Source organism: Mobula hypostoma, chromosome 26, assembly GCF_963921235.1.
Source record: "Mobula hypostoma chromosome 26, sMobHyp1.1, whole genome shotgun sequence".
Taxonomy (NCBI): Eukaryota; Metazoa; Chordata; class Chondrichthyes; order Myliobatiformes; family Myliobatidae; genus Mobula; species Mobula hypostoma.
In genome coordinates, this window is record NC_086122.1 from 19875423 (window position 1) to 19901142 (window position 25720).

The 25720-nt window shown below is 39.8% G+C and overlaps 1 protein-coding gene across 1 annotated transcript in view; it reads left to right on the top strand.

Moving 5' to 3' along the window:
• The window catches only part of csmd2 (CUB and Sushi multiple domains 2), a 2031293-nt gene that overhangs the window by 1855444 nt on the left and 150129 nt on the right, over positions 1 to 25720 (top strand). Inside the window, exons 45-48 of the mRNA XM_063033882.1 lie at positions 5929 to 6009; positions 7788 to 7901; positions 22782 to 22970; positions 24879 to 25025. Coding sequence (XP_062889952.1) covers positions 5929 to 6009; positions 7788 to 7901; positions 22782 to 22970; positions 24879 to 25025 — 531 coding nt within the window. The remainder of the gene's footprint in view (positions 1 to 5928; positions 6010 to 7787; positions 7902 to 22781; positions 22971 to 24878; positions 25026 to 25720) is intronic.

A 25720-nucleotide genomic window follows, 5' to 3' on the forward strand; every position in this document is an offset into this window, starting at 1 on the left:
AATTTTTGTAATAATAATAATAATAATAATCACCCCAGATTACCTACGTATACTCTCACTTCTATCCCTCTCTATCTATACCCACTTCACACTTATCACACCACAGCATCACCAAATGTACACATGCACTCTTGCTTTCTCTCTTCCTTTACTTCGTTCCCACTTTTTTTTCTCTCTGTTGCTTCTTTCTCTCCCTGTCTCTCTTGTTTTCTGCCTCTTATATATTTCAGACTTGTGATAGAACTCTACATGCAGAGCAACAATTAAACTCTCAATTTTTCATCACTGGTAGAATCCCAGCTGCTGAAATATATGATCTAACTCTTCCATGAATACCTTGAACTATGTAACAAAATATTGTTCAAAATTGATTTCTCTTAACATCACACAGGTTGTTTCATCTTTAACATCGGTTGCACAAAAAATCAATTCCATATGTTGTTCTGTCTGATGACAGTAATCTAAATACAGACACAGTTATAGATATGAGAAGAACAACTACTGTAAGGCTACATTGTGGAAGGGTTCCTGCTGTAAAGTAAGCTGCAATTCGTATTCTCGTTCGCCAAAATTCATGAGTCTAGTGATTCTATGTGAACTCTGAGCCAGCGCAAGATGGACAAATATTGGGCAAGGTGACTAACTACCCTCCTGTCCAAGAATAGAATTGGCAACAGGACATCACTTGTCTAATAGCCTTGGATGGTGGGCAGCTGTAACCCAAAAATTCTGGACCGTAAATTTGTCCTCCTATTTATGTGAATGATTTGGATTCAAAAGCCCAAACTAAGTTGTTCATATTACTGATACTACAAAAGTAGAAGCTATGGATTCAGTTGAGGTACCCTATTAGATGAGCATTGAATTGGATTAAGTGTGCAACTGGGAAGAACATTAGCATGAAATTTATAATTGTCAAATGTTGAGAATAAGGAACAAATATGACGACACATCAATAGCTAAATATCCCAAAAAAATCTGAAGAGAATGATGCTCAATATGTCATATCAATGCAACCCAGTAATGTTCTAAAGAAGCAAAATACACAATTTTATCCCAGAACAATCACATGGTGCGAATCAGAATCAGGTTTAATATCAATGACAAACATTGTGAAATATCTTGTCTTTGTGGCAGCAGTACAATGCAATACATAATAACAGAAAAAACATGAAATACTGAAATACAGTAAATATATGCAATTAGATAAGTAGTGGAAAAATACAAGTAAAAAACTAGTGAGGTAGTGTTCATGGGTTCAATGTCCATTCAGAAATCACACGGAAGAGAGAAAGAAGCTGTTCCTGAATCATTGAGTGTGTGCCTTCAGGCTTCTGTACCTCCATCTGGATAGCAGCAATGAGAACAAGACAAAACTCAGGAAATGGGGTCCTTAATGATGGATGCCGCCTTTTTGAGGCATCGCTCCTTGAAGGTGTCCTGGGTACGATGGAGCCTAGTGCCCCTGATGGAGCTGACTAAGTTTACAAGTGTCTGCAGTTTATTTTGCTCCTGTACAGTACACCTTCCCCGCCCCTGCCATAGCAGGTGGTGATGCAGCCATTTACAATGCTCTCCACGACACAGTGAGCCCATGTTTTGAGCAATGGATCTATCCCCTGATTTCTTGGTATTACATGCATTTGAATGTTCTTGGCCTATTTAGGTTGCCAGTTCCTGAGTGAAGTTATAGAGATTTTAACACACTTAGCTCAGCATTGAATAAATCCAAACTTCTGAACACTCTGACTGGTCAGTATGGGTAGATTATGATAATTGTTTTCGTATAAATGTGCACAGATTGTTATATTGACTCTAATAATACTACTTACTGCTGTCCTCTTAGGGGAAGTGTTCCATTTTGATGACTATGTCTATGGACATGTTTTGAGGCTGTCACTGGAAATGCCCATTTTCTGCTTCACTCCCATCTTCTTGCAGACTTGTGCATGATGTTACGCAGAGTACAAGATAAGAAAATAAATCCTGGAACATGAAATGATCATTGAGCCAACATGACCAGTTTTTTGTGTAGAACACGATATATCTATTTCAATATTGGCATTATGCATTCCAGTTCATCTGAAAAGGAAGTCTGAAACTAAGGGGCATAGATTGAAAGTGAGAGCGGAAAGAGGGGAAACACGTAAAAGAGATTTGAGGGGAAACTTTTTCACACAGAGGCTGGTGGGAATATTGAATGAGCTGCATAGAAAGTGGTAAAGCTGGTTGCAATTATTAATCTAAAAGACACTTAGACAGGTACATGGATAGGAAAGGTTTACAACAATGGTTACCAACCTTTTTATACTGTTAAGCAGGGGGTCAGTGGACACTAGGTTAGGACACCCTGGTTTAGAGGTGATATCGCTAAGAATACTGGAAATGTTCCTAACTCATGTATAGAACTTGATTGGCATGGATGAGTAGAGGCAAAGGGTCTGTTTCCACGCTAGTGAAGTCTATGACTCTGACAGGATTATCATTAACGTTTTAAGAACTCCATTTAAATTGGTAATTATAATATCATTCGTAAGTGTTTAAGCTGTACAGTCATTGCAACTGACACCTTCCATTCCTCAGTTTGTGAGTCTGGTGACTGCAGTTGTGAGCCTCGGCAACAAGCATTTCCATACTGAAGTTTTAGGACAATATTCCTGAGCTCTGTTGAAATATAATTGTGTTGGATACGTCAAATACATTAAAAAGACAGCTTTGCCTAAGTAGCATATCATTTGAAATATGAATGCTAATTTATTTCAGCTTTTCCACTGAGAGAAATGTTCAAACTTTGAAAGCTGCTTTGAAAACTGAGAGCAATAATGTGATGTTAATGCACTCTGTACCGTGCTCTTATAAGAAATTCACTTTTTACTTTTTATACCATCTCTCGTTTACCTGCACAACATGGAAATTATGCAGTTTGCGATAAGTATACAACTCATTAAAGGTTGCAGATAGTTATGAAGGGAAGGATACTACTAGTTTCCCAACTAGGATCTAGAACCACAGCTCACACACACTAATAAGCTTCATTCATCTTCGTCTTTTGACACTATTCGATGACTACGTTATTAGGACCAAGTACCATACAATGGTATGAGTCCTCATTTTCCTTGTTGGATTAATTGCTACACTAAGTGAATTTTGTTTAACCTGCAGTGATAATTTGGAACACTGGAATGTAAAATATTACTTTGTCTCCAGGTTTCTTCATTCTTTCAAAAATAGACTTTGCCCACAAAATAGTTACTACTTTTAAATTCCATTTTCTTTTGCCTTAGGGTGACATCACTTGCACCCAATTGACCATCTCTCTCTTGAATTCATGTGTACAGAATCACATTATAGTTATTTATTTTAGTGTTCTAGACATGCAGGTAATAGCCAGAGACTAATTTGAACCTGGCAGGAAGCTTCATTTCAGTCTTGGGTTGGATGGCGAACTGGCTCTCTCAGGTGTGTCAATAAAAAAAGACTAGTGATTGGAATGTCAGAGAAACTAAAAAAGACAAAAGAAATTTTCATTTGATTTTAAGCTTCTGGCTGTTAAATTTGACCAACAGTAGCTCAAAGATTTGGCATGTCATTTACATCTTTAACAACCTTCTTTTAATGTGCGGTAGAGAGTACATTGACTGGTTGCACCACAATCTGGTATGGAAACACCAATTCCCTTGAATGGAAAAGGCTACAAGGAGTAGTGGATGTAACCCAGTACACCACAGGTAAAGCTTTCCCCTCTGTTGAGCACAGCTGCATAGATCACTCTCACAGGAAAACAGCATCTATCATCAGAGGCCTCCACCATCCAGGTCATGCTGTCTTCTCACTGCTGCCATTAGGAAGATGGTACAGGAGCCTCAGGACCCAGTGTATCAGGTTCAGGAAACAGTTATTACCAGACAACCATGAGGCTCTTGAACCAGAGGAGACCACTTCACTCAACTTCATATGGCCCCATCACTGAAACATTCCCTCAACTTATGGACTCACTTTCAAAGACTCTGCAACTCATTTTCTCAATATTTATTGCTTATTTATTTATTATTACATTTTTTCTTGTTTTATATTTACCCAGTTGTTGGCTTTTGCACCTTGGTTGTTGTCCGTCCTTTTGGGGGTGATCTTTTATTGATTCTATTGTGTTTCTTGTATTTAATATGTATGCCTACAAGAAAATGAATCTCAGATATGCATATAGTGACATATATGTACTTTGATAATAAATTTACCTTAAACTTTGAACTTTGAAATAGTTGATAGTAATCAAAAGTGAATCATATAATCGAGGATATGATTCAGTTTTACAATGTCCTCCCTGCCTCTCCAACTCTCTGTGTCTCTCATTTAGAGATACCTGAAAGCCTAACAGTTCAGAAGGTATTAGTTGCAGTCCTGATGTCCATTATGATGTTAAGCTCCTGGGAAGCCCCTGTGAATGATTTGCAAAATATCTTGAATATGGTTATTTGGCAAAAAAAATCAGCGACAGCAATCAGAGAAAACTGGTCCATTTGCTGAGACAATGTGTATAAAGTGGATCACATTGCTCTTCTATGTCCTGCTGGTGTCATGGTGTATTTAAAGAGTGTGAATATACCCTCATACTGCTTAGATGTGATCAAGTTCACCACCACGAAACTGTGTCTGTTCTTTTCCCAAAGTTGGCTCTGTCTCCGCTCTCTCACACCTGAGCTGTCTTTGACAACTGTAGCTATGCAACTCTGTTGTTCATTGAAATTTAGCACTGGGAGGAAGAGAAATCCTTTAAAGGTTAAAGTTAGCTATATTGGTCACATGTACATCGTAACTGAGTGAAATGCATCAAAGACCTACACAGTTTGAGGATTGTGCTCCTGCGTGTTGCTTACAACTCATTAAACTGAACCATACATTCTTTGGAATGTGAGAGGAAATCTAATACATAATCACAAGAAGAGCCTTTAAACTCCTTAAAAACAATAGGGGAAATCAAACCTCGATCAATGATCACTGGCACTGTAAAGTGACTACCCTAACCACTACATAGCATGCTACATTAAGCAGAGGTTGTAAACCTTTTAACATCTACTTTGGACTGCTTTGAATGCTCAGCTATTGAATAGATCCAAGGCTATTGACTGATTGATTTTTGGATCATCCAAGTCCATGTGACTGGTTTGGTAAAGAAGAACTTGATCAGAAAATTCAATCATGATCTTATTGAATGAGGGCACGGTATTGAATGGTTATATAGTACTCCTGCTTCTATGTCTTATATTGTTATAACTAGAGGATTATATGAGAGAGGAAATGAGAAATGGAAAAGGCAACACTCAACAATTCAAGAAAATCAGTGAGCAAAAAACAGTGTTGATGTTTTAAATCAAGGGCCTTTCATCAGAGCACAAAAGTGAGAAATTGTATACAGTATATACATTTGTAGTTGCAGAAAGGGGAAGTAATTGAGAAATGTAACAGTCAATGGCTAACAATGGATATGAAAAATCAGAATCAGGTTTATTATCACCGGCATGTGACGTGAAATTTGTTAACTTAGCAGCAGCAGTTCAATGCAATACATAATCTAGCAGAGAAAGAAAAAAAACAATAAATAAAATAAAACATAATAAACAAACAAGTAAATCAATTACGTATATTGAATATGTAAACAGGAGGCATACTGAATGGAAGTACCTGAAATCATTTTTCTCAAATCTTATAGCTAGGGTAAAAGCTTTACCCAACATGGTAGATTTGTACACAAAATTTCCTTCTTTAAACTTCTCATGGTATTTGCTTAGCAACTGCAAACTCCTTTAAAAAAGCACACCCATTTCATCAAGATAACTTTCTTGAGGCTTAAGAATAGATTTTGATTTAGTGGGTGATGTGATGCTGCAATTAAAGCTCCAATGATCGATAGTCATTTTTAATGCTTTTCAGCCTATCAGCTGAGGAAGTGCCGGCCACCTGTCTCTGTGACAAATGCAGAGATATTTTCTGAAGATGAAGAGTTTGAGATCGGTAAGTGTGCTAACTGCTTTTTGTCACTACTTTGCAACGAGTCCTGTTACTAATCATGTCAAAGTCAAAAAAAAAAGCAAGATCCGCCTTAGGTTTTATCCTTCATTATTTAATGGCTAACATTCATCCCTTAATTAATATTAAATATTAAATCTACACTAAAACTACAATAAATATTAAAACTACACTAGTGAAGTTTAAGAGACCACTGGACCAATGGAGGAATTTAAGTTGGGGGCTTATATGGGAGGCAGGGTTAGAGGGTCAGCACAGCATTGTGGGCTGAAGGGCCTGTACTGTGCTGTCATTTACACAAAGCAACCAATATCAAATTGTTAACAGTGAAATGGAACATAGACCTGTACAACACAGTAAACACCCTTCGGCCACAATATTATGTCAACCTATATGAAGGTATTTTATGATCAATCTAACCCTTCTCTCCTATACAGCCCATAATCCTCTACTTTATTTTTACATCCACGTGCCCACCTAAGAGTCTTTTCAATATCCCTATTATCTGACACTCTAACAGCACACAGGCAGTGTGTTCCAGACACCCACTACTCCCACATTCTTCCGATAATGAGATGAACAGAACTGAACTTAATACTCCAAGAGAAGTCTAACCAAGTTTTATGGAACTGCAACAGTATTTCATGGCTATTGAATTCCATCCCCCAACTAATGCAGGCCAGCAAACTGAATGCCTTCTTATCCACTCTATCAACTGTGGTACTTCTGAGGAATCTATTGACTTTGGCTAAGAATTCTGCCATTAACCTTGTACTCCACCTTCACTTTCAGTCTTTCAAAGTGTTAAATTTCACACTTTTCCAGATTGAAGTCCATCTGCCACTTCTCCATTGTTATAAATAGGCAAGTTGAATCGAAGACAACACTTTAAACAGCATTTCAGTGCCCTGAGTTGTAAAAGTGCAATCCTTTCTTCTTTATCAACACACACAAAACACGGGAGGAATTCAACACATCAGGCTGTATCTATGGACAGAAATAAACAGTAGATGTTTTGGGCCGAGACTCTTCATCAGGACTGAAAAGGAAGAGAGCCATTAGATTCATTCATCGCTATCCCAAAATTAACACTGAGTTTGCAATAAATTCTTCTTGGGCTATGACTAACATGCACAAATGGCGGGCCACTTGGGTTTCACATAATGTTCCAGCACAGATGCTCCAAGTCTGAGTAGGTCTCCATGGCTTTTAAATGGTTCCATTGACCGCAGCTGTTTGGTAACAGGCAGATTTAAGTTGTGCTTTCGTCTCTGATTGCTCTCCACTGCACTGTGTACCACAGGCATTAAGGGAGCACAGTTTATGACAAAGGATGATTTGATGATTTAGTTCAGGCATTCATCAGAGTTGCTCCAGAGCTGGGTATACACCTCTATCAAATAGGTTGTTCTGCCTCTGTCTTCTCTCCTCCCTCATTCATAGTCTCTCCTCATTGGTTCGTTGATTCCTTTCTTCCCAGACATATTGAAAAGAACATGTCCCTCTTGAGAACTTGGTACTCTCGAAAGGAGATGAATGGGATTTGGTCCATCATTACAGGAAAACAAATGTTGTATAATCATCCCCGCTCTCAATAGACATAGTGGAAAAAACGGGAGGAGAAATTACCTGATCAGTTAAAAATGCACAATGATCCATTGAAGAGAATTAGACTGAAATTTGTAAAAATGAACAAGAATATGTGGTATGTTTCTTGTTTTTGACACTTTGCCATAACTTTCTTACTTTTTTCATATACCAAGGTGATATTATCAAGTACCAATGCCTTCCTGGATTTACACTGATTGGAAATGAAATATTAACATGTCGCCTGGGAACGCATCTCCAGTTTGAAGGTCCACCTCCATCCTGTGAAGGTACGTACAAAGAAAATGACAGTGAAGACTGCAGCAGTGAGTAATTGCCGATGCAGCTGAATTCTCCGTCCTACATGGTTGTAGAAGTGGTGTCTTTTCTTTTGAATTTTATGTTTTATTGTGTTGTGGAAGGTCGTCATTTGGCCCCCAAAGTACACAGAGCACACCAAGCCTTTTCATATTAATTTTTCATCCTTTGAATTAAATTTGCTTAATTTACTTCCTGAAATCTGTTCTGGGTTGGGGGCTGACCCCTCCTGTCGGTACTGCCCTCCAGTTTTCGCTCACTGGATGTACAAGCGGGGCTTGGACAACTCTCCATCAGTCTACAGTCATGCCACACAGGGAATTGGGTTATATTATTATCTTTTTTCTTTGTGACTATGTTTTCTTTCTTGAAATTATAACCCCACATGCTATTCGAGCTGTGTGCAGCGTGCAATGTGCTGTTGGCTGTGTGTTTTGTACCTTGGCTCAGGAGGAACACTGTTCTGTTTGGCTATATTCATATATAGTTGAATGATAATTGAACTTGAACTTGTAACAAAAGTTGTGCTTCATTGCCAATCAAACAATGTAAAATCTTGAAATGGATAAAATAGACAATGTAACAAGATTGATGGCTTTGTTAATGGCAATCTAACAAAGGTATGCAGGCCAAGACAATGCATGGATGATTACCTTTGCTGATTATGAGGAGCGTGACTATGTACAATTGGACTAGATACGGGATAGTGAACAAAACTGATCTTCCAATGGCCAGCAAGCAAACCAAACTTGCTAGCCACACCTCATTCAAGTATACTGGTTCTACAAGTGTGATCTCAGCCTTTCCAGCAGTGTGTGCCTGACCCCACTCAAAAATTCCACTGGGGTGACTCTGGGCACTGAGGATGTTAGACAAAAGACTGGAAGTTGAAGGTGCTGTGTAAGGCAAAATCAGATGAGTGAGAAGAGGCCTTAGGTCAGAAGGGCTGAAGTTGTTGGGATTGGGAGAAACAGGTGGATGGCAGGAAAAGCAAGGACAGGGTGGGGTAATGGGGGCTTATGGTCAGGAAGACTGAAGTGAGACCTTGGGTCCATAAGGAATGATGGCTTGATAGGATGAGGGGAGACCTGTGATTCAACTAAGTAAAACATCTGAGGTTAGTGATGCTTCTGAATCTCTCCACTTGGACCTCTTCGCAGTATTTGCTCCATAGACGCCCAGTCGTCAAAGTCGAAGACAGAGTGAATTTATTATCTTGAGTATGTATATGTCCCCATATATGACCTTCGGATTCATTTTCTTGCGGGCATTTACAGGAAAATAAAGAAATACAAAGGAATTTATGAAAATCTATGCATAAACGAAGACTGACAAACAATGAAGGTACAAAAGCAATGTGCTGACTACCATGTCATTCTCCTCTGTCAGCTGATAATTGCTCAGCACTGGTGTCACACCTCACTGCTGACACTGCGAGTCCTGGAAGCCAACCGTGTGGAGCCCGGCCATTGGTGTTGTTGAGTGGTATTATTGAGTTTAGATTTTCACCAGTCGTTCATGCACATTATGTGTGCCTATTCGGATTGGCGTTGCCTAGACTGACATTGGTGGGGGCCATCTGACACAATAACAGGCAGAAAGCTCCACAGTAAAACAGCACACTGTCAATGCTTTGTTCCACTAGATCCTTCAGAGGCAGATAGGAAAATAGACAAGTGAGTTTAGGTAGACTCCTCAGGTGGGGCACTGAACTTTCCAAAAGTAGAGCTCAATTGCCAGCAGTTGAGCAATTGGCAAGGCATAAGTTGTTCTGGGCAACACAATAGGCCTGTGGTTTGTAAATCACAGATGACCATGGGAGTTGTATAACTGAGTTCATATATAACTGGTCTGACTGTGTGAGGTATGTAAGTAGGGTTAGAATTGTCAGGGCTAACTATGCGAGGATTGCAACTGGTCTGTACGTACAACCATAATACATAGGAGTAGAATTGGGCCATTTGGCCCATCGAGTCTGCTCTGCCATTCCACCATGGCTGATTTATTATTTCCCCCAAACCCCATTCTCCATCTTCTCTCTATAACCTTTGATACCCCTACAAATCAAAAACTCATCAACCTCTGCTTTAAATGTACTCGATGAATTGTCCTCCATGGCTGCCCATGCAATGAATTCAACAGATCCCCTATCATACACAGGACTGACAGTGAGGAGTGTAGCTCATATGTACAGAGAACATCAAGGAGCTAACATGTTATGATTTTTTTGATTGTAGATATGATTCTGGATTATGCAAGAGTCATGCCTTGCTGAACAAGACTGCATTTCTGAGATTGGTCATGAACTTATATTGTCAGATTGCAACGTTGAATTACGAGGGGTGATTGATATGTTCGTGGCCTAGGGTAGAAGGAATCAATTTTAGAAAACCTAGCACATTTATTTTTCAACATAGTCCCCTCCTGCATTTACACACTTAGTCCAGCAGCCATGGAACATACAGATCTTGGACCTCCAGGAAGTGTCCACAGGAGGGGTGATTGATAAGTTTGTGGCCTAAGGTAGAAGGAGATGATTTATACAGCTCTTGTTGCATGCACAATGCACATGCAGGTCAACTCTTTGAGTGATTATGCAGTAAGTTTGAAGTTAATAACTCATCTCCTTCTACCTTAGGCCACAAACTTATTAATCACCCCTCGTAAGGTGGTGTTTGGTAAAGAACCATTGTTTCATAGATAATGAGTGTAAGACCCATCCTTCCAAATATTTAGATGAATGAGTTGATTTTGTCTGTATTTAACACAAAAACTGTACATTGAATACATTTTGTTCATACTTTAGTAGGATCAGCTATGGGTGCATGAAGGCTGGCATGAAGTCAGTGGGTCAAAGCTCCTATTTCTGTACTGTATCTCTCGATGACTCAATAAGGACTGCAACCATTCCAGATGGAAGTTGGACCAGGCACCACACAGGGTAGCTGGCATTTCCTCAGCATTAATTTCACATGCGATGACATCAGCACTGTGCAGGGTGACCAGGGATGCCACAGTAGTGTCGCAGTTAGTGTGAGTTCAAATGTTCTTTCCGTGATCGTGTGGGTTTCCTCTGGGTGCTCTGGTTTCCTCCCACAGTCCAAAGATGTACCGGCCAGTAGCTGAATTGGTCATTGTAAGTTGTCCTGTGGTTAGGCTAGTGTAAATAGGTGGGTTTCTAGGCTGTACAGCTTATTAGGCTGGAAGGATCTATTTCACACTGAATCGCTAAATGAAATAAATAACTAAATAAATACAGCCCTACCGACACAATTTAACCTACTGTCGAAGAAAAGGGTAGATGACCTAAATTTGCCAACAAGAGTTAAGAGCTGAGACACTGCTACTTTGCTGTCTGGTCATGCCTGTCTATCTCCTCACCACTCTGCTTCAACTGGAGATCCTTTCCAAGTGCTGTTGTACTGACAGAACCTTTTCACTTCAGTGCTCCGATCTCTGCTCAAATTATGAGCCTATGTTTCACACTTGCTTGAGGCCAATCGTGGAAGAAGAATCAATCTACACAGATGATCATGGAATAGATGGGGTTATTTTGTATCTGTATCCACTTTACCCTCTCTACTTCCACTATAATCCCCCTGACCTCGTCCACCAACCCCCCACCACCCATTGAGCTTTCCTTGACAACTTTATAGCTGTCACAGAAGGTGACAGGATCTTAGTCACTGACTTGTTTTCCAGTGGTTAGTTTTAGAATAATCCAGCAACTGCAAATTCTGGACACTTTTCCCGCTGGGATCTGTGGAGGCAATGTTTTTAATGAAGGGAAATTGGTGCAAATCATCTTAATGATTTTTCAAAACAACATCCACAAATTTAGAGTTTTGTTTTTTTGCAGATTAGGGCACATTGCAGCACTTTTTAGCACACTGAAAATGGCTACAGTCCAATATCAAGAAAACTGTGTTTACTGATATTGACCAGAAATACATTCTAGGGAGATGAGACCAGAGCAAAGCCACTGCAGGGACTGCTAAATTCATGGGCAAGAAGTGATCATTAATTGTGCAACATTGCCACCTCCTGCCGAATTTTGGAAGTGCATGAAGACAGAGATCATCTACTTGCACTGATGAAGGGTCTTGTTGTGAAACGTCAATTGTTTATTCCACTCCATAGGTGCTGCCTGACTTGCTGAGTTCTTCCAGCCTTTTCTGTGTGTTTATTCTTGCAAAAGGTGCATAGTCGTTAGAATGGGTCTTCCAACTTTCTTTTAATCCAATCAATTTATTCGTGAGTTCTTTGCCACTAGCGTAATCAAGGGAATCAAGAAACTTAAAGAAGGTAAATTGGTCCTTTATGTCTGGGTAAGAAAGAAGTGAGTATTATGTCATATAGTCATCCTTTGAATGACATAATTGTGGAGTGGCATGGTATTGTAGCAGTGAGCATCAGCAGTTAGCTCTGGCTGTAAGATTGGATTTCAATTCCTGCTACTGCTGGCCAGCGGTTTATACATTCTCCTCATGATTGTCTGGGTTTCTCCCAGAGCTCTGGCTTACTCTCGCCATTCCAAAATCCAAAATCATAGTGACTTGCACACATGTTATGTTGGTGTGGCGACACTTGTGGACTGCCCAGCGCAATCTTTGCTGATATAATCAGGGCAAGATTGTGATAACCTTAGGGGGGGGTTTCAATATGTAGGAAGATTGGGAAAATTAGGTTAGTGCTGGATCCAGAGAGGGAATTTGTGGAATGACTACAAGATGGCTTGTTAGAGCTATTTATGGTTGGGCCTACTAGGGGATTGACAATTCTAGATTGGGTGTTGAGTAATGAACCAAATTTGATTAGGGAGCTCGAGGAGGAGGAACCCTTAGGAGACAGTGATCATAATATGATAGAATTCACCCTGCAGTTTGAGAGCGAGAAGATAAAGTCAGATGTATCAGCATTACAATGGATAAAGGGAATTATAGAGGCACGAGAGAAGAGCTGGTCAAAGATGACTGGAAAGGGACACCAGCAGGGTTGACAGCAGATAGTAATGGTTGGGATGTCTGGGGGCATTTCAGATGGTGCAGGATAGATACATCTCAAAGATGAAGAAGTATTCTAAAGGGAGAATGGGTAGCTGCGATTGACAAGGGAAGTCAAAGATAACATAAAAGAAAAAGAGAGAGCATATAATATAGCAAAAATTAGTGGGAAAGTAAAGGATTGGAAAGCTTTAAACAACCAACAGAAATCAACTAAAAAGGCCATAAAGAGAGAAAAGAAGAAATATAATGTAAGCTAGCCAAGCATATAAAAGAGGATACCAAAAGATTTTTTTTCAAATATATAAAGAGCAAAAGAGAGATGAGAGTGGATATCAGACTGCTGGAATATGATGCTGGAGAGACAGTAATAGGGGAAAAAGAATTGGTGGAGAAAGAAGAATGGGCAAAGTGGCAGACGGAATGTCGTGAAGTGAAGTGTATGGTCATATACTTTAGTAGAAGGATTAAAGGCATGCCTATTTTTCTAAACAAAGAGAAAATTCAAAATTCAGAGATGTTACAAGACTTGAGATTTCTTGTGCAGGATTCCCTAAAGGTTAATTTCAATCAATTCAAATACAATTTCAATTCAAGTTTAATTGTCATTCAACCATACATGAATACCCATGAGTATAGCTGAACAAGACAGCATTTCACCAAGGCCAAGGTGCAAGTCACAGTACCAACAGTCACACGTAGCACAAAGCACACATAACACATAGGAGATAGCAAGCACATGCAAATATCACGAAGATACAGCCACGCAATTAAAAAGTCCAGACCCTGAGTCCATGAATGCGGAAGAAATCTGCAGTCAATCACAATACAGCTTGTCTTCTGCCAAGTGAACACTGGGGGTGGCAACAGCACTGACTCCAGCTTGGACGATGCCATGCCACACCAACCCTGGTGGAGCATCCCAGCTCTGATGCCTCTCTCCCGGCGGCTGTAAACAGGTGTCACTACGGCTTGAGGCTCTGAGTCCATGAATGCTGCAGACATCTGCAGACAACCACAATACAGCCTATCTTCTGCCAAGCGAATACTGACTCCAGACTGAACACCGTACCGCACAGCTCCCGGTGGAACACATTGGCTTCAACATCATTCTCCTGGCAGCTGTAAACTTGCTCACTGAGTTGGTAGTTACTTTGCAGGTCTGAATTCAGAATATTCTCCCCTTTATTCCTTCTACTAAAGTGCATGACCATACCCTTCTCTACTCTGTATTCCATATGCCACTTCTTTGCCTATTCTCCTAATCTGTCAAACCTACCTGCTTCCCCTTTAAGTCTTTGATATCACATCTTAAATCTATTTCCTTTAGTTTAAATTCTTGTACTCTGGGAAAAATACTGTGAACCTTCACCTTATCTGTGCCCCTCATGATTTTATATAACTCAGTATGGTCATCCCTCAGCTCCTTCATTTCAGGGACTACAGACTCAACCTATCCAGTCTCTCTTTACCCTCCTATATTTCAAAAAAGTGTTGGGCACGTGGCCAAGTGGTTAAGGCGTTCGTCTAGTGATCTGAAGGTCGCTAGTTCGAGCCTCAGCTGTGGCAGCGTGTTTGTGTCCTTGAGCAAGGCACTTAACCACACATTGCTCTAGTGTCTGTTTGAGGAGTGGCGCCCCACACAGACTTCCTATCTGCGCCTTGTAGGGCATGAAAATGCCTGACGCAGGCCTCTCGTGATCTGAGCTGACGTTCCCCCACCTATTTCAAACATCCTTGTAAAGCTTCCCTCCACTGTCTCCAGCTTAGTTGCAAACTTTCTATGGCTGGGTAACTGGAACTGGTTACAAATCTCTAGGTGAGGTCTTACAAACATCTTGTACAACTGTAACATAATAAAAGTCCCAACTATTATTCTCAATGCATTTTCATCCATGCTTTACTGTCTCAAAACAGCCACTGCTTCGTCTTTTGCAATATCAATATCACTGCATAATGCCATGGTGAAGAGTGTGGGAAGTAGAAGAGATATGTTGGCCCTACTAGGTTTCAGGAGGCCATGCTTAGAAATCCATAGGACCATAACAAAAGAAGCTCCAGAAATCATGAAATACTTGTAGAATTATACGAAAGGGTTCAATTCTCAGTTGGTCTTCTCACAGCTGATCTTCAAAGAGTTGCGGTGAGATCGTCTTTAGTATGCTGGCGGTGAAAGTAAAAAGTCAAGCTCCGAAGACTGTGATTTAACACCTCAGATGTTGCATTATTGATTGATCATTCACCAAACAACTAGCTCCATCATTCAGATTCACACCTTGCAACATGTTCCAACATGCTTGATGTACTAGACATCCATATTTCACAGCCTTCACGTAATCAACGATGACAGTTTCATGTCCAAAATAGATTGCATGAACATAAGTGATTTCTGGCTGTTTGCCTGCAGCAGGAGAGGGTTGCTAATTCGCTCTGAATATAAGGCATTAGCGGCCTCCCCTTGTGCAACACTCGTGTTGCTCTGGGATTGCCTTTGTAACTGGAGCAAGTGGTACATTTCAGATGTCATCATTGAAGCAGAAATCTCCTTCACTATGTTTCATGTTGGAGAATTGGAGATTAACACTAAAGTATTTTTGGTCTCCTAAGAATCTACACGCGCCCCCCCCCCCCAAGCTTCCTCATTCTTCCTCTCGCTTGTTTTGCTCCTTATCCATTGGTTTATTCTTCCAATTGTATTCCAAGGGAAATGTCTGGAAATAGAGTTATATCCAAGAGCTTCTGGTCTATGCAAAGGTGTTGATTTTTCAGTAATGTTAACAAAAGAAGCTCCAGAAGGTATGAAATGCTTGTAGAATTATACCAAAGGATTCAATTCCCAGTTGGTCTCCTCACAGCTGATCTTTAAAGAGTTGTGGTGAGATCCTCTCTAGTATGTCATTTGCTTTCAGCCATGTGAAGTTATGCAGCAGGGTTAGCTGGAGCACTGAATTCCACCATCTAATCAGCAGTGTGCATTAATCAGTGTTTCAATCTGTTTGTTCTGTATTCATCCATATTTGTATTGATGATCCCATAAATCTGCAGAAGCTCTCTGGATTCTGTTTTGGAGCATTAAGGATAATAGACCAAACTAAACCCAATTTTATTTTTGTTCATCCGCTTCTCCATTCCTCACTTTTAGTATAAGTACATAGAGGTGAACCATAATTAGATTTTATTGATTCCCTATCCCAAATGTTAAGTGGTCATTGTCTCATTGCATAGTTAACTACAAAGAAAAAAAAACACCACTGCTGTAATCTACCTATTAAAAAACAAATTGACCACACTGAGTAAAAATCGAGGCGACTTATTGTTCTCCATAGATCATCGGTCAAGTGTTTGTGTTGATTCTTCTCATCTTCTACTGGGAGGTTTTCAGCAGATGTCACTTTAAAAATACCTTAAGATAACTAAAGTGCCAGAATTTCCTGATGATAACTGCTGAATGCCTATCACCCAGTAGCATTCACATCTACAGTGATGAAGTACCTTAAGAGGTTGGTCACATCTGGAATTAACTCTTGCCTGAGCAAGGATATGAACCCACTGCAGTTTGCCTTCCGTCACAGCAGGTCTATAGTGGTCACAATCTCAGTAGCCTTCCGCTTGGCCTTGGACTACCTGGATTAAAGCAATACGTACAATCAGGATGCTGTTTGTCGATTACAACTCGGTGTCCAGTACTTCTCTGGATGCATGATTAGCTTACTGTTCTACTCTCTGTGCACTCATAATAGCAGAGCTATGCACAGCTGTAAGTAGACCAATGACACCATTGTTGTTGGCGGAATCTCAGATGGTGATGAAGAAGCATACAGGAGTGGGATGCATTGGCTAGTTGTGTGGTGTTACAACGATAGCCTCACACTCAGCATGAGCAAGACCAAGGAATTGGTTGTGGACTTCAAGAAGGGGAAGTCGGGAGTACAAACAGCAGCTTTCTTTGAGGAGTCTGCAGGGGAAAGAGTGGGCAGCTTTAACATCTCAATCTATCATGGGCGCAACATATTGATGCAATCTCCCCCACCCCCCCCAAAAAAAGGAGGTTATGCTACATTTACAAATACAGATTAGCAATGGCGAAAGAAGCTTTCCAAAAAATGAAGACCATATTAACAGACAGAAAGATGAGCACGTACACTAAAAACAGAATACTGAAGTGCTGCATTTATTCTATCCCGACTTATGGAAGTGAATGCTGGACCTTTTCTCCAGCAATGGAAAAGAGACGAGAGGTAGCTGAATTATGGTTCCACAGGAGAATGTTAAAAATATCATGGAGCACACACACATCAAATGAAGAAGTTCTCAGAAGAGCCCAAGCAGTTCGATCACTCAGACCAACAATAAGAGAAAGACAACTCAGATTCCTAAGACACATCATGCAGAAAGATGAACTAGAAAAACTCATACTTTCTGGAAAGATTGAGGGGAGTAAACCTAGAGGAAGACCTTGGCTTATGTACATCAAAAGCCTAGCCAGGTGGCTACACATCGAGGAAATGGAAGTCATCCAAAAAAGGAAGGATAAATCTATATGAAAATCCATGGTCACCAAATTCTGCATTGAATATGATACCTAGACAGACATGCTACATTTGAAGTTTGAGCAGATTTGATATGTCACCAAACACTCACGAAAATTTCCACTGATGAACACTGAAGAGAATTCTGACTGGTTGCATCACTGCCTGGTATGGGGCCTCCCAGACACAGGTTCACAAGAGGTTGCATAGAATTGTGGACCCATCCAGCTCCAGCAAGAGCACAACCTTCCTCACCATCGAGGGAAGCTCCAAAAAAAGATGGCACCCAACTCTAAGGACCCTGATAATCTGGGACGTGTCCTTTTCTCATTACAACCATTGTGGAGGAGGTACAGGAGCCTGAAGACCCCCTACCCTGACTCATCAGTTTAGGAACAGCTTCATCCCCCCACCAACAGACTTCTGTATGGCCCATGAACCATACCTTGTGTTCCTCTGTTTCATATTTGTTCATTTTTGTTGCTTACAATCACTTTTATGTCTTGCACTGTACTTTCGCCACAGAAGAAGAAATGTTGTGACACAGGTCAGTGATAATAAACCTGATTCTGTTTTTATCTATTGTTTGAAGACAAAACAGCCCGATTATATGGAAATAGTATATCAAGAACACGGATCTAAGTACTTTTGTCATGAGTGAGATATTTGCATGCAAGGAGCACATAATCAGAAATTCATGTGAATGACTGAGGTCCCTTCAAACTGCACTACAACTAATATGCTTCCGCTGTGCAGTAGGAGATTCAGGACATTAAGTGCACTTGAGGGTAACCTTGGCAATATACCAGCCATTTGAATATTGTATTGCACAAGCTATCTTTATAATAGACACATATTTAATAGCTTTGTAAAGATTTATAATGAGAATAATCAAGAGGTAAAGAGAATGAAAACTTTTTTTCATTCTCAAAATAGATCTGACTTCTGGGATTTGTAACATTTACTCCATACCTTACTGATGACCCTGGTACTTCATTGAAGGGACAGATTGGTAACTGATACCAACAGTGGAACAGTTTGAGATCATTGAAGTAATTTATGAACATATAAATTGAACAATGTCAACAGTACTGACACTTCTATTCAATGAATTTATTGTCTCCTTTTTATGCAATTATTATAATCCCTTTAACTCTCTGATTCATTCTTTCTCTCTCACTTTCTCTCTTTCTCTCTTTCTCTCTCTTTCTTTCTCTCTTTCTCTCTCTCTCTCTCTCTCTCTCTCTCTCTCTCTCTCTCTCTCTCTCTCTCTCTCTCTCTCTCTCTCTCTCTCTCTCTCTGTAAGGGCAGCCTGGTAGCATCGTGGTTAGCACAATACTCTACAGTACAGGTAACTCAGTTTCAATTCCCACCCTTGTACGTTCTTCCCGTGACTGTGTGGATTTTTTCCGGGTGCTCTGGTTTCCTGCCACAGTCCAAAGATGTTGTAGTTGGTAGGTTAATTGGTCATTGTAAATTTCCCTGTGATTAGGCTAGGATAAAATCAGGGGTTGCTTGGCGGCGTGGCTTGAAGGACTGGAAAAGCCTTGTCCGTGCTGTATCACAATAAATAAAAATATAAAATAAAATTTCTGCTACCTTTTCCAGTGTGTTTTAATGAGTGTAAGATAATATTGCAGTATATGGTTTCCATTCTCTGATGCTCCCACCTGTCTCTCCCTCCTCTCTTTGTGTCTGCAAGCACAACTCTTTTTCTTTCTCCCTCAATCCCATATCATTCCATTCAATCCACCTCACCCCCTCTCACTGCCTTTCAATTTTATTCCCCTCATCTGCCATATCATTCATATTAAAAGCAACGCACACAAAATGCTGGAGGAGCTCAGCATCTATAGAAATGAATAAACAGTCAACATTTCAGGCCAAGACCCTGCCTCAGGACCCATTCATATTAAGATAAGCTTTTACTATTATCTATCTTGTGTCTTTCATTGTTTTTCTTTAAAATTAACAATGATTTACTTGAGTTCCAGTTTAATTTTCTCTTCTTATTTTTTTCTCTGTTATTTTCTACGCCGCATCTCCCTCTGGTGTTGCCCAGTGTTTTTCTCCCCCCTCAGCATCCCAGTGAAAGATATGGTTATTTGTTAGTGGTAGAGGTCATCTGGATATCCAATAAATAGAAACCAAACATCTGGGCAAGTGCACTGTAAACTTCTTTTTTTGAAGTTGAAACATTATCTCTCAAGGTTTAGGGATGCACATTGTCTATTCAGACTCCTGCTAATGTTCTCAACAGTTATCCCACAGTTGATTCAACAAGGACTGTCACTTTGGTGTATCATCCATTAAGCAGGAGACACAAGTTGATGTACATGATATAGACCTCACACAAGCAAATAGACATAAATCTGACCAAATGAATGCCACTAATTCCCTTTGAAAAAAAAAATACATTGGGGCAGATGAAGGATGCAGCATTCCAAATCTTTCCAAGTTCTGGCTGACCTTCTAAACGGTAAAATCCCATTACTCCATAACAACACAAACTTTCAACTTCACTTCAGATTCTGGACTGAAACAAGGCAAAATAAGGAGCAGGAATCATCAATCTCATTGCACTCTATTTCACAATTAGCCTTTGGGGAAACTTCAAATAAAGCAGAAGTGATATGTGACTATTTTCTGGGGAGTGGAGAGTGGAGGGGGGAGTCGGTAATGAAAAAGTTATCTGTGAGCTATTCAAACTGTCTTGCTGTGAATAATTGATCAGGGCCACCAGTTTCATGGAGTATCCAGTCCATGTGTCCAGTAATACAGCAGCTGTCAATGCCATGTCTTAGTTGAACAGACCACTCGCACTGGACAGCAACTTTTTTTGAAAGTGTTGCTTCCTCGGAAATTTTTTTTTGTTAATGATACATCACTTGAAGCTAAACATAAATATAATTTCAGGATCACATAGGAATTTGGAGAAATAAGAAATTAACTTTTATTGAATGTAATGAATTTAATTGCATAATGTTCCTGACACTTTGCAATAGTTCAACTAAGCTAAAAGTGCTTTGTTGATGGTTTTCATTTCTACTCAGTGTCTGAAGCTTCTCACTTCAGTGTCCAGCAATAATCAGCCAGCATTGATGGGTCCCAGTTGCCTTGATACCATTTCTCCATGATCCCAAAGTCCTGGGAAAACCTTTCACCATACTTGTCACCAAGATTTGCAGGGAGGAAGTCTAAATGGGAATGCAGAAAATAAATGTCTAGTGACATGTTACACTTCACGGTTTTTGTATGCTTGAAGCATGCTGTCAAACAGCTGCATGTAGTTTGATGCTCTGTAGTTGCCAAGGAAATTTTCAACATCCTTGAATGCCTTCCATGCAATTTTCTCCGGTCCCACTTGAAGTTCTTCTAATTGCCTGTCATGGAGGACCTGTTTGATTTGTGGACCAACCAAAATGCATTTCTTCATCTTGACATCAGTTAGTCTGACTTGAATTATGAATTGAAATAACAAATGTAGGTGATTTTTTTTTAAATGGTGAGTGATAGGGAAATTTCATGGTGATTTTCATGATCAGCAGCCCAAAATCCATAAGATACACACAAAAGTATTCAGAAAGGAAAATCTTTGTTATCCAGTGTTATCAGTACTGCAGTATGCACTTTCTGTAGCTACTGCTGATTATAGTTTATTTGTGGCTGTCTTGGATCAAAGTATACAGAAGATGACCGTAACGTGGGTTGCTCTGTGCTGCAGAATGAATCTGAACTAAATGCCTCAGGCCTACAAATTAGATGTGTTTCACTGTTATAGCAGCAGTGGTAACTTAAACTGTGAAAGATGATTGCATCTGATCCGAAATTTAACTGAGAACTAATATGCGAATAGCAGAAATAAATTATGGTGGAGTATGTTTACTAGATAATGATAATGAGGGAATATTAATGTAGTGGCTCTGTTACCAGACATGTAACCTGGTGATGAACAGTGTGAGGTAATAATCCAAAGGCATGAGTTCACATCTTATAACTGCAACTGTGGAATTTCAAAGTAATAATTAAATCTGCCATATGAAAAGCTAGTATTACTGATGGTAGTCGTGGAACTGTGAATTATAGCAACAAAAAAAAGAAACATTTTGTTTTTGTCTATCTCTAAGGGACTGAAATCTGCCTTTATCTGGTCTCACCCGTATGTGCTTCCAGACCATTATCAATGTTGAAGACAGCTAATCATCCTCTGAAATGGCCTAGCAAGTCAGATGTGATACAGTTTACGAGTGATCAAGAGATAGCTTCTTTACAAATTTCTCAAGGGAACTTAGTAATGTTTCATTAACGCTAATCCTGCCCACAAACCTACATTCCCTGAATGAATAAATAAACATTTTAGAGCAACAGACAGCAATTATTCACAATTCTACTCACTTCACTGATACTAAATTCAAAAGGAGAAAACAATATGTCTATTTATTAATTTTATTTAGTCATACAGCACTGAGTAGGTCCCCTCAGACCTTCAAGCCACACCATCCCAGAAAAACCCCAATAAACCCGATTACCCCTAACCTAATCACAGGACAATTTACAATGACCAATTAATCCGCCCACATCTGGTCTGAAACTGGACTGAGAACTAACTATTGTACAGATGGCAAAAATAAAATATGGCTGAGTATGTTTAACTAGATAATTATAAAGTGGACATTTTAATGTAGTCTACAACCTTTGGACTGTGGTAGGAAAGCAGAGCACCCAGGGAAAGTCCATGCATTCCACAGGGAAGAACTCCTTAAAGATGGTGCCAGAATTGAACTCTGGGCACCAGAATGTCCCAAGCCGTAATAGCTTCGCGGTAAATGCTACGTTACCGTGGCACCATAGATATCATACTGGCAACTCCTTGCAGTGACAAAAACTGTACTTCTCCTCCATGAGTTGTAATTCCCACAAAGTTAAGCCAAAGCAGTGCAGATAAGCATCAGGATGGCTCACCTTATTTATGATAAGAAGAAGACAGAGTAAGTGACACTTGGGCCATCTCCCAGGAGGTTTTCAGAACTGTATAAAATCACTTGTCCTGTGAGACTTTAGCTCCGCCGCCTTGACTGATATCCTGACAATTCAGAGATAGGCGACAGCAGAATGAATCTGTCTGGTCAAATTATTGCCAGGGCTCCTCCTGTGAAATTTTGTGATTTAGGGCCTACTGTTCTTGAGTAGTTCTTCAGGTATGTTCAGTTCCTCAGTTCCCCAGACAAATGAGAAAAAGGCTTTTGAAGATGTTTCTTCACAATTGATTTTCAAAGCAAAGTGATGTGATATAATTTGATTTTTGGTTATGTTGATGCAGCACATTGCCCAGTGAATGAGATCCTCATGGATTCCTCAGGAGTCATCTTAAATCAAGGCTTCCTTGAGAATTACCGACATTTCCACACCTGCTCATGGATTATTAAAGTAGATCCAGGCTACAACGTTACTCTTCAGATTGAGTTCTTTCAAAGTGAACGACAGTTTGATGAACTGGAAATATATGATGGTAAATTAATAATATTTAATATTCATAATTCTGATATTAGCATGCTATAGATATATTGCACACAATCATTTTATAATTGTGCCTTAATTGGATGTCACTCTTTCTTCTGCTGTAGAGATTAATGCCTTTCTAAACCTTAGTTTCATGGGCCTTATTAATCCTCCATTACATGAGCTCAGATGTTGCCTAGCTGTTCAATTACCCAAACAATCAGAGAAACTTTCGATCTTGATGCTATCGAAAGTCTTTAAGTATTTACTCAGATGTGTGAAGACCCTGGCATTACCTCCATATCCCCTTTGGTGCCTAGAGAGAGGGCAAATATAATATACTTGCCGCCACTCCCTGTTAGATACTTATCCCAATCAGAATAGTTGAGAAGTCATTGATTCTGTTTTTCTCTCTGCAGACACTACCTGCTGAACATTTCCTGTACATTCTGTTTTTAATTCAGGTTTTCAGTATCTGCATTTTTTAAAATGTTCGTTCTGTAGGATTTATCTCAGCAGAGTGTTCCAGAACATGTTCTTTCCCTCTCTCAGTTCCTCCCCTGCCCTCCCGTCTCCCCAATTCTCCACCTGCCAAACAGCCCAGCGTGGTGAAAGATGTAGTAAGAAAGGTTCCTTATGCTACCGAGAGTATGGCAGGCAAAATCAGAATGTGATTAGTGCAAAAATAATTTTTGCAGGTGAATTATCTTTGGTCAGTTATCTGGTTATGCAATTTATTCATGTATGTGATTCGAGTTTGCATTGTGGTCAAGGTGACAGTATGATTCTATTTGAGTGTTGATTAGGCTACTCCAAGCGAATCTCAACACATTTCTAGTCAGATTTTAGACATTACTTTTAATTGTGAACAAAACTAAAAAGTTATCAATAAACAATAGGTGCAGGAGTAGGCCATTCAGCCCTTCAAGCCAGCACCACCATTCACTGTGATCATGGCTGATCATCCACAATTAGTACCTATTTCCTGCCTTCTCCCCATTTCCCTTCGCTCCACTATCGTTAAGAGGTCTATCTAACTCTTTTTTGAAAGAATCCAGAGAACTGGCCTCCACTGCCTTCTGAGGCAGAACATTCCACAGAACCACAACCCTCTGTGTGAAAAAGTTTTTCCTCAACTCTGTTCTAAGTTGTCTACCCCTTATTCTTAAACTGTGGCCTCAGGTTCTGGACTCCCCCAACATCGGGAACATGTTTCCTGCCTCTAGCGTGTCCAATCCCTTAATAATCTTATATGTTTCAATCAGGTCCCCTTCCATCCTCTTATCAATAGTAGGCCACATTGACGTTGTGTGATAGTCCTTATAAACAGGTCCTTATAGACTGAAATGTCTAATGGATATTGAAATAAGGGAAGTAGTCTGAGCTTAATTCACCCAGCCAGCTTCATAGTTATCTGACACCACACAAAATGTTTGCTTCCCAGTCAGCTTCATTCACTCCACTCCTACCATTCAGATGTTGTACTGGAACGTGACTGTTGGCGTCACAGCCAAAGTCTGGGTTGTCCTTAGCAAGGTCCCAGCTATGATTTAGTCTTCATATTTTCTGAAGTCAATTACTTTAAAATTAAGGTTATGGAGATTAATATTCAGGTGGTTGAAATTTGCATATAGATTATTCTTTTAAATCTACATAGTTCTGGCATAACAAATTGGAATCTTGAGAAAGATACACATTACCTTTCAAAACATATTTTTTTTCCATGTCTCCACTTTGAGGTTTTCTAATTTAGCCACAACATTTTCACAGTGCCTTTGATAAATTCTGAGAATGGCACTTGGAACAGCATGGTGGAAAATTAATCTGTCATTTGAGTGCAAATGGAGAATGGTGTTTCATTGCTTAAAAAATCAGATAACATCTATATGCCTAACTCGAATGCTATTGTTATCCACAGGTCCCTCAAGCCAAAACCCACTGCTTATCTCTCTCAGTGGCAATTATACATCTCCAATTACAGTTATCAGCTCAAGCAACAAGGTTTACCTCCGCTGGTCATCTGACCATGCTGCCAACTGGAAAGGATTTAAGATAAATTACTCAGGTTAGTAACAAGATGGCCAAAGTCTTACCACTGATGAGAATGTTACCTTGGGCTTCAGTGTTAACCACAGAACATAACAAAAGGATACCTCCAAGAGAAGTTAATTAAACATAGTTAAATAGAAACAGTGTATCTTAATGGGCCTTGAATTCTCTTTCACAGTGTACTACTGCTCTGCTCTAATTTCATTGCCATTTAGTCATATCTGTGGGTTTCTGTTTATATCACCATTGAAAATGTTCCTGCATAAGTGAAGAAAATTGGAGAACGTATCCTTTATTTGCTTTCTAATCTGCAATCAGTGTAGTCATTTGCCACACGATTGGGGCATCACAGTGGTTAGCACAACGCTTTACAGTACCAGTGACCCAGGTTCAATTCCCACCCACCGCTGATAAGGAGTTTGTATGTTCTCCTTTTGACCATGTGGGTTTCCTCCGGGTGCTCCAGCTTCGGTAGACATACCAGTTAGTAGGTTAATTGAGCATTGTAAATTGTCCTGTGATTAGGCCAGGAGTGACTTGGGGGTTGCTGAGCTATGCAGCTCAAAGGGGTGGAAAGGCTTATTCTGTGCTGTATCTCAATTGAAAAAAAACAATATTTGACACAAGAAGAATATTCAAACAGAAAATACATTCTACGGGTCAAGTGCGATACTTTGGTGATGTTGGGTAAAAATAAGGTTTAGTTCAATA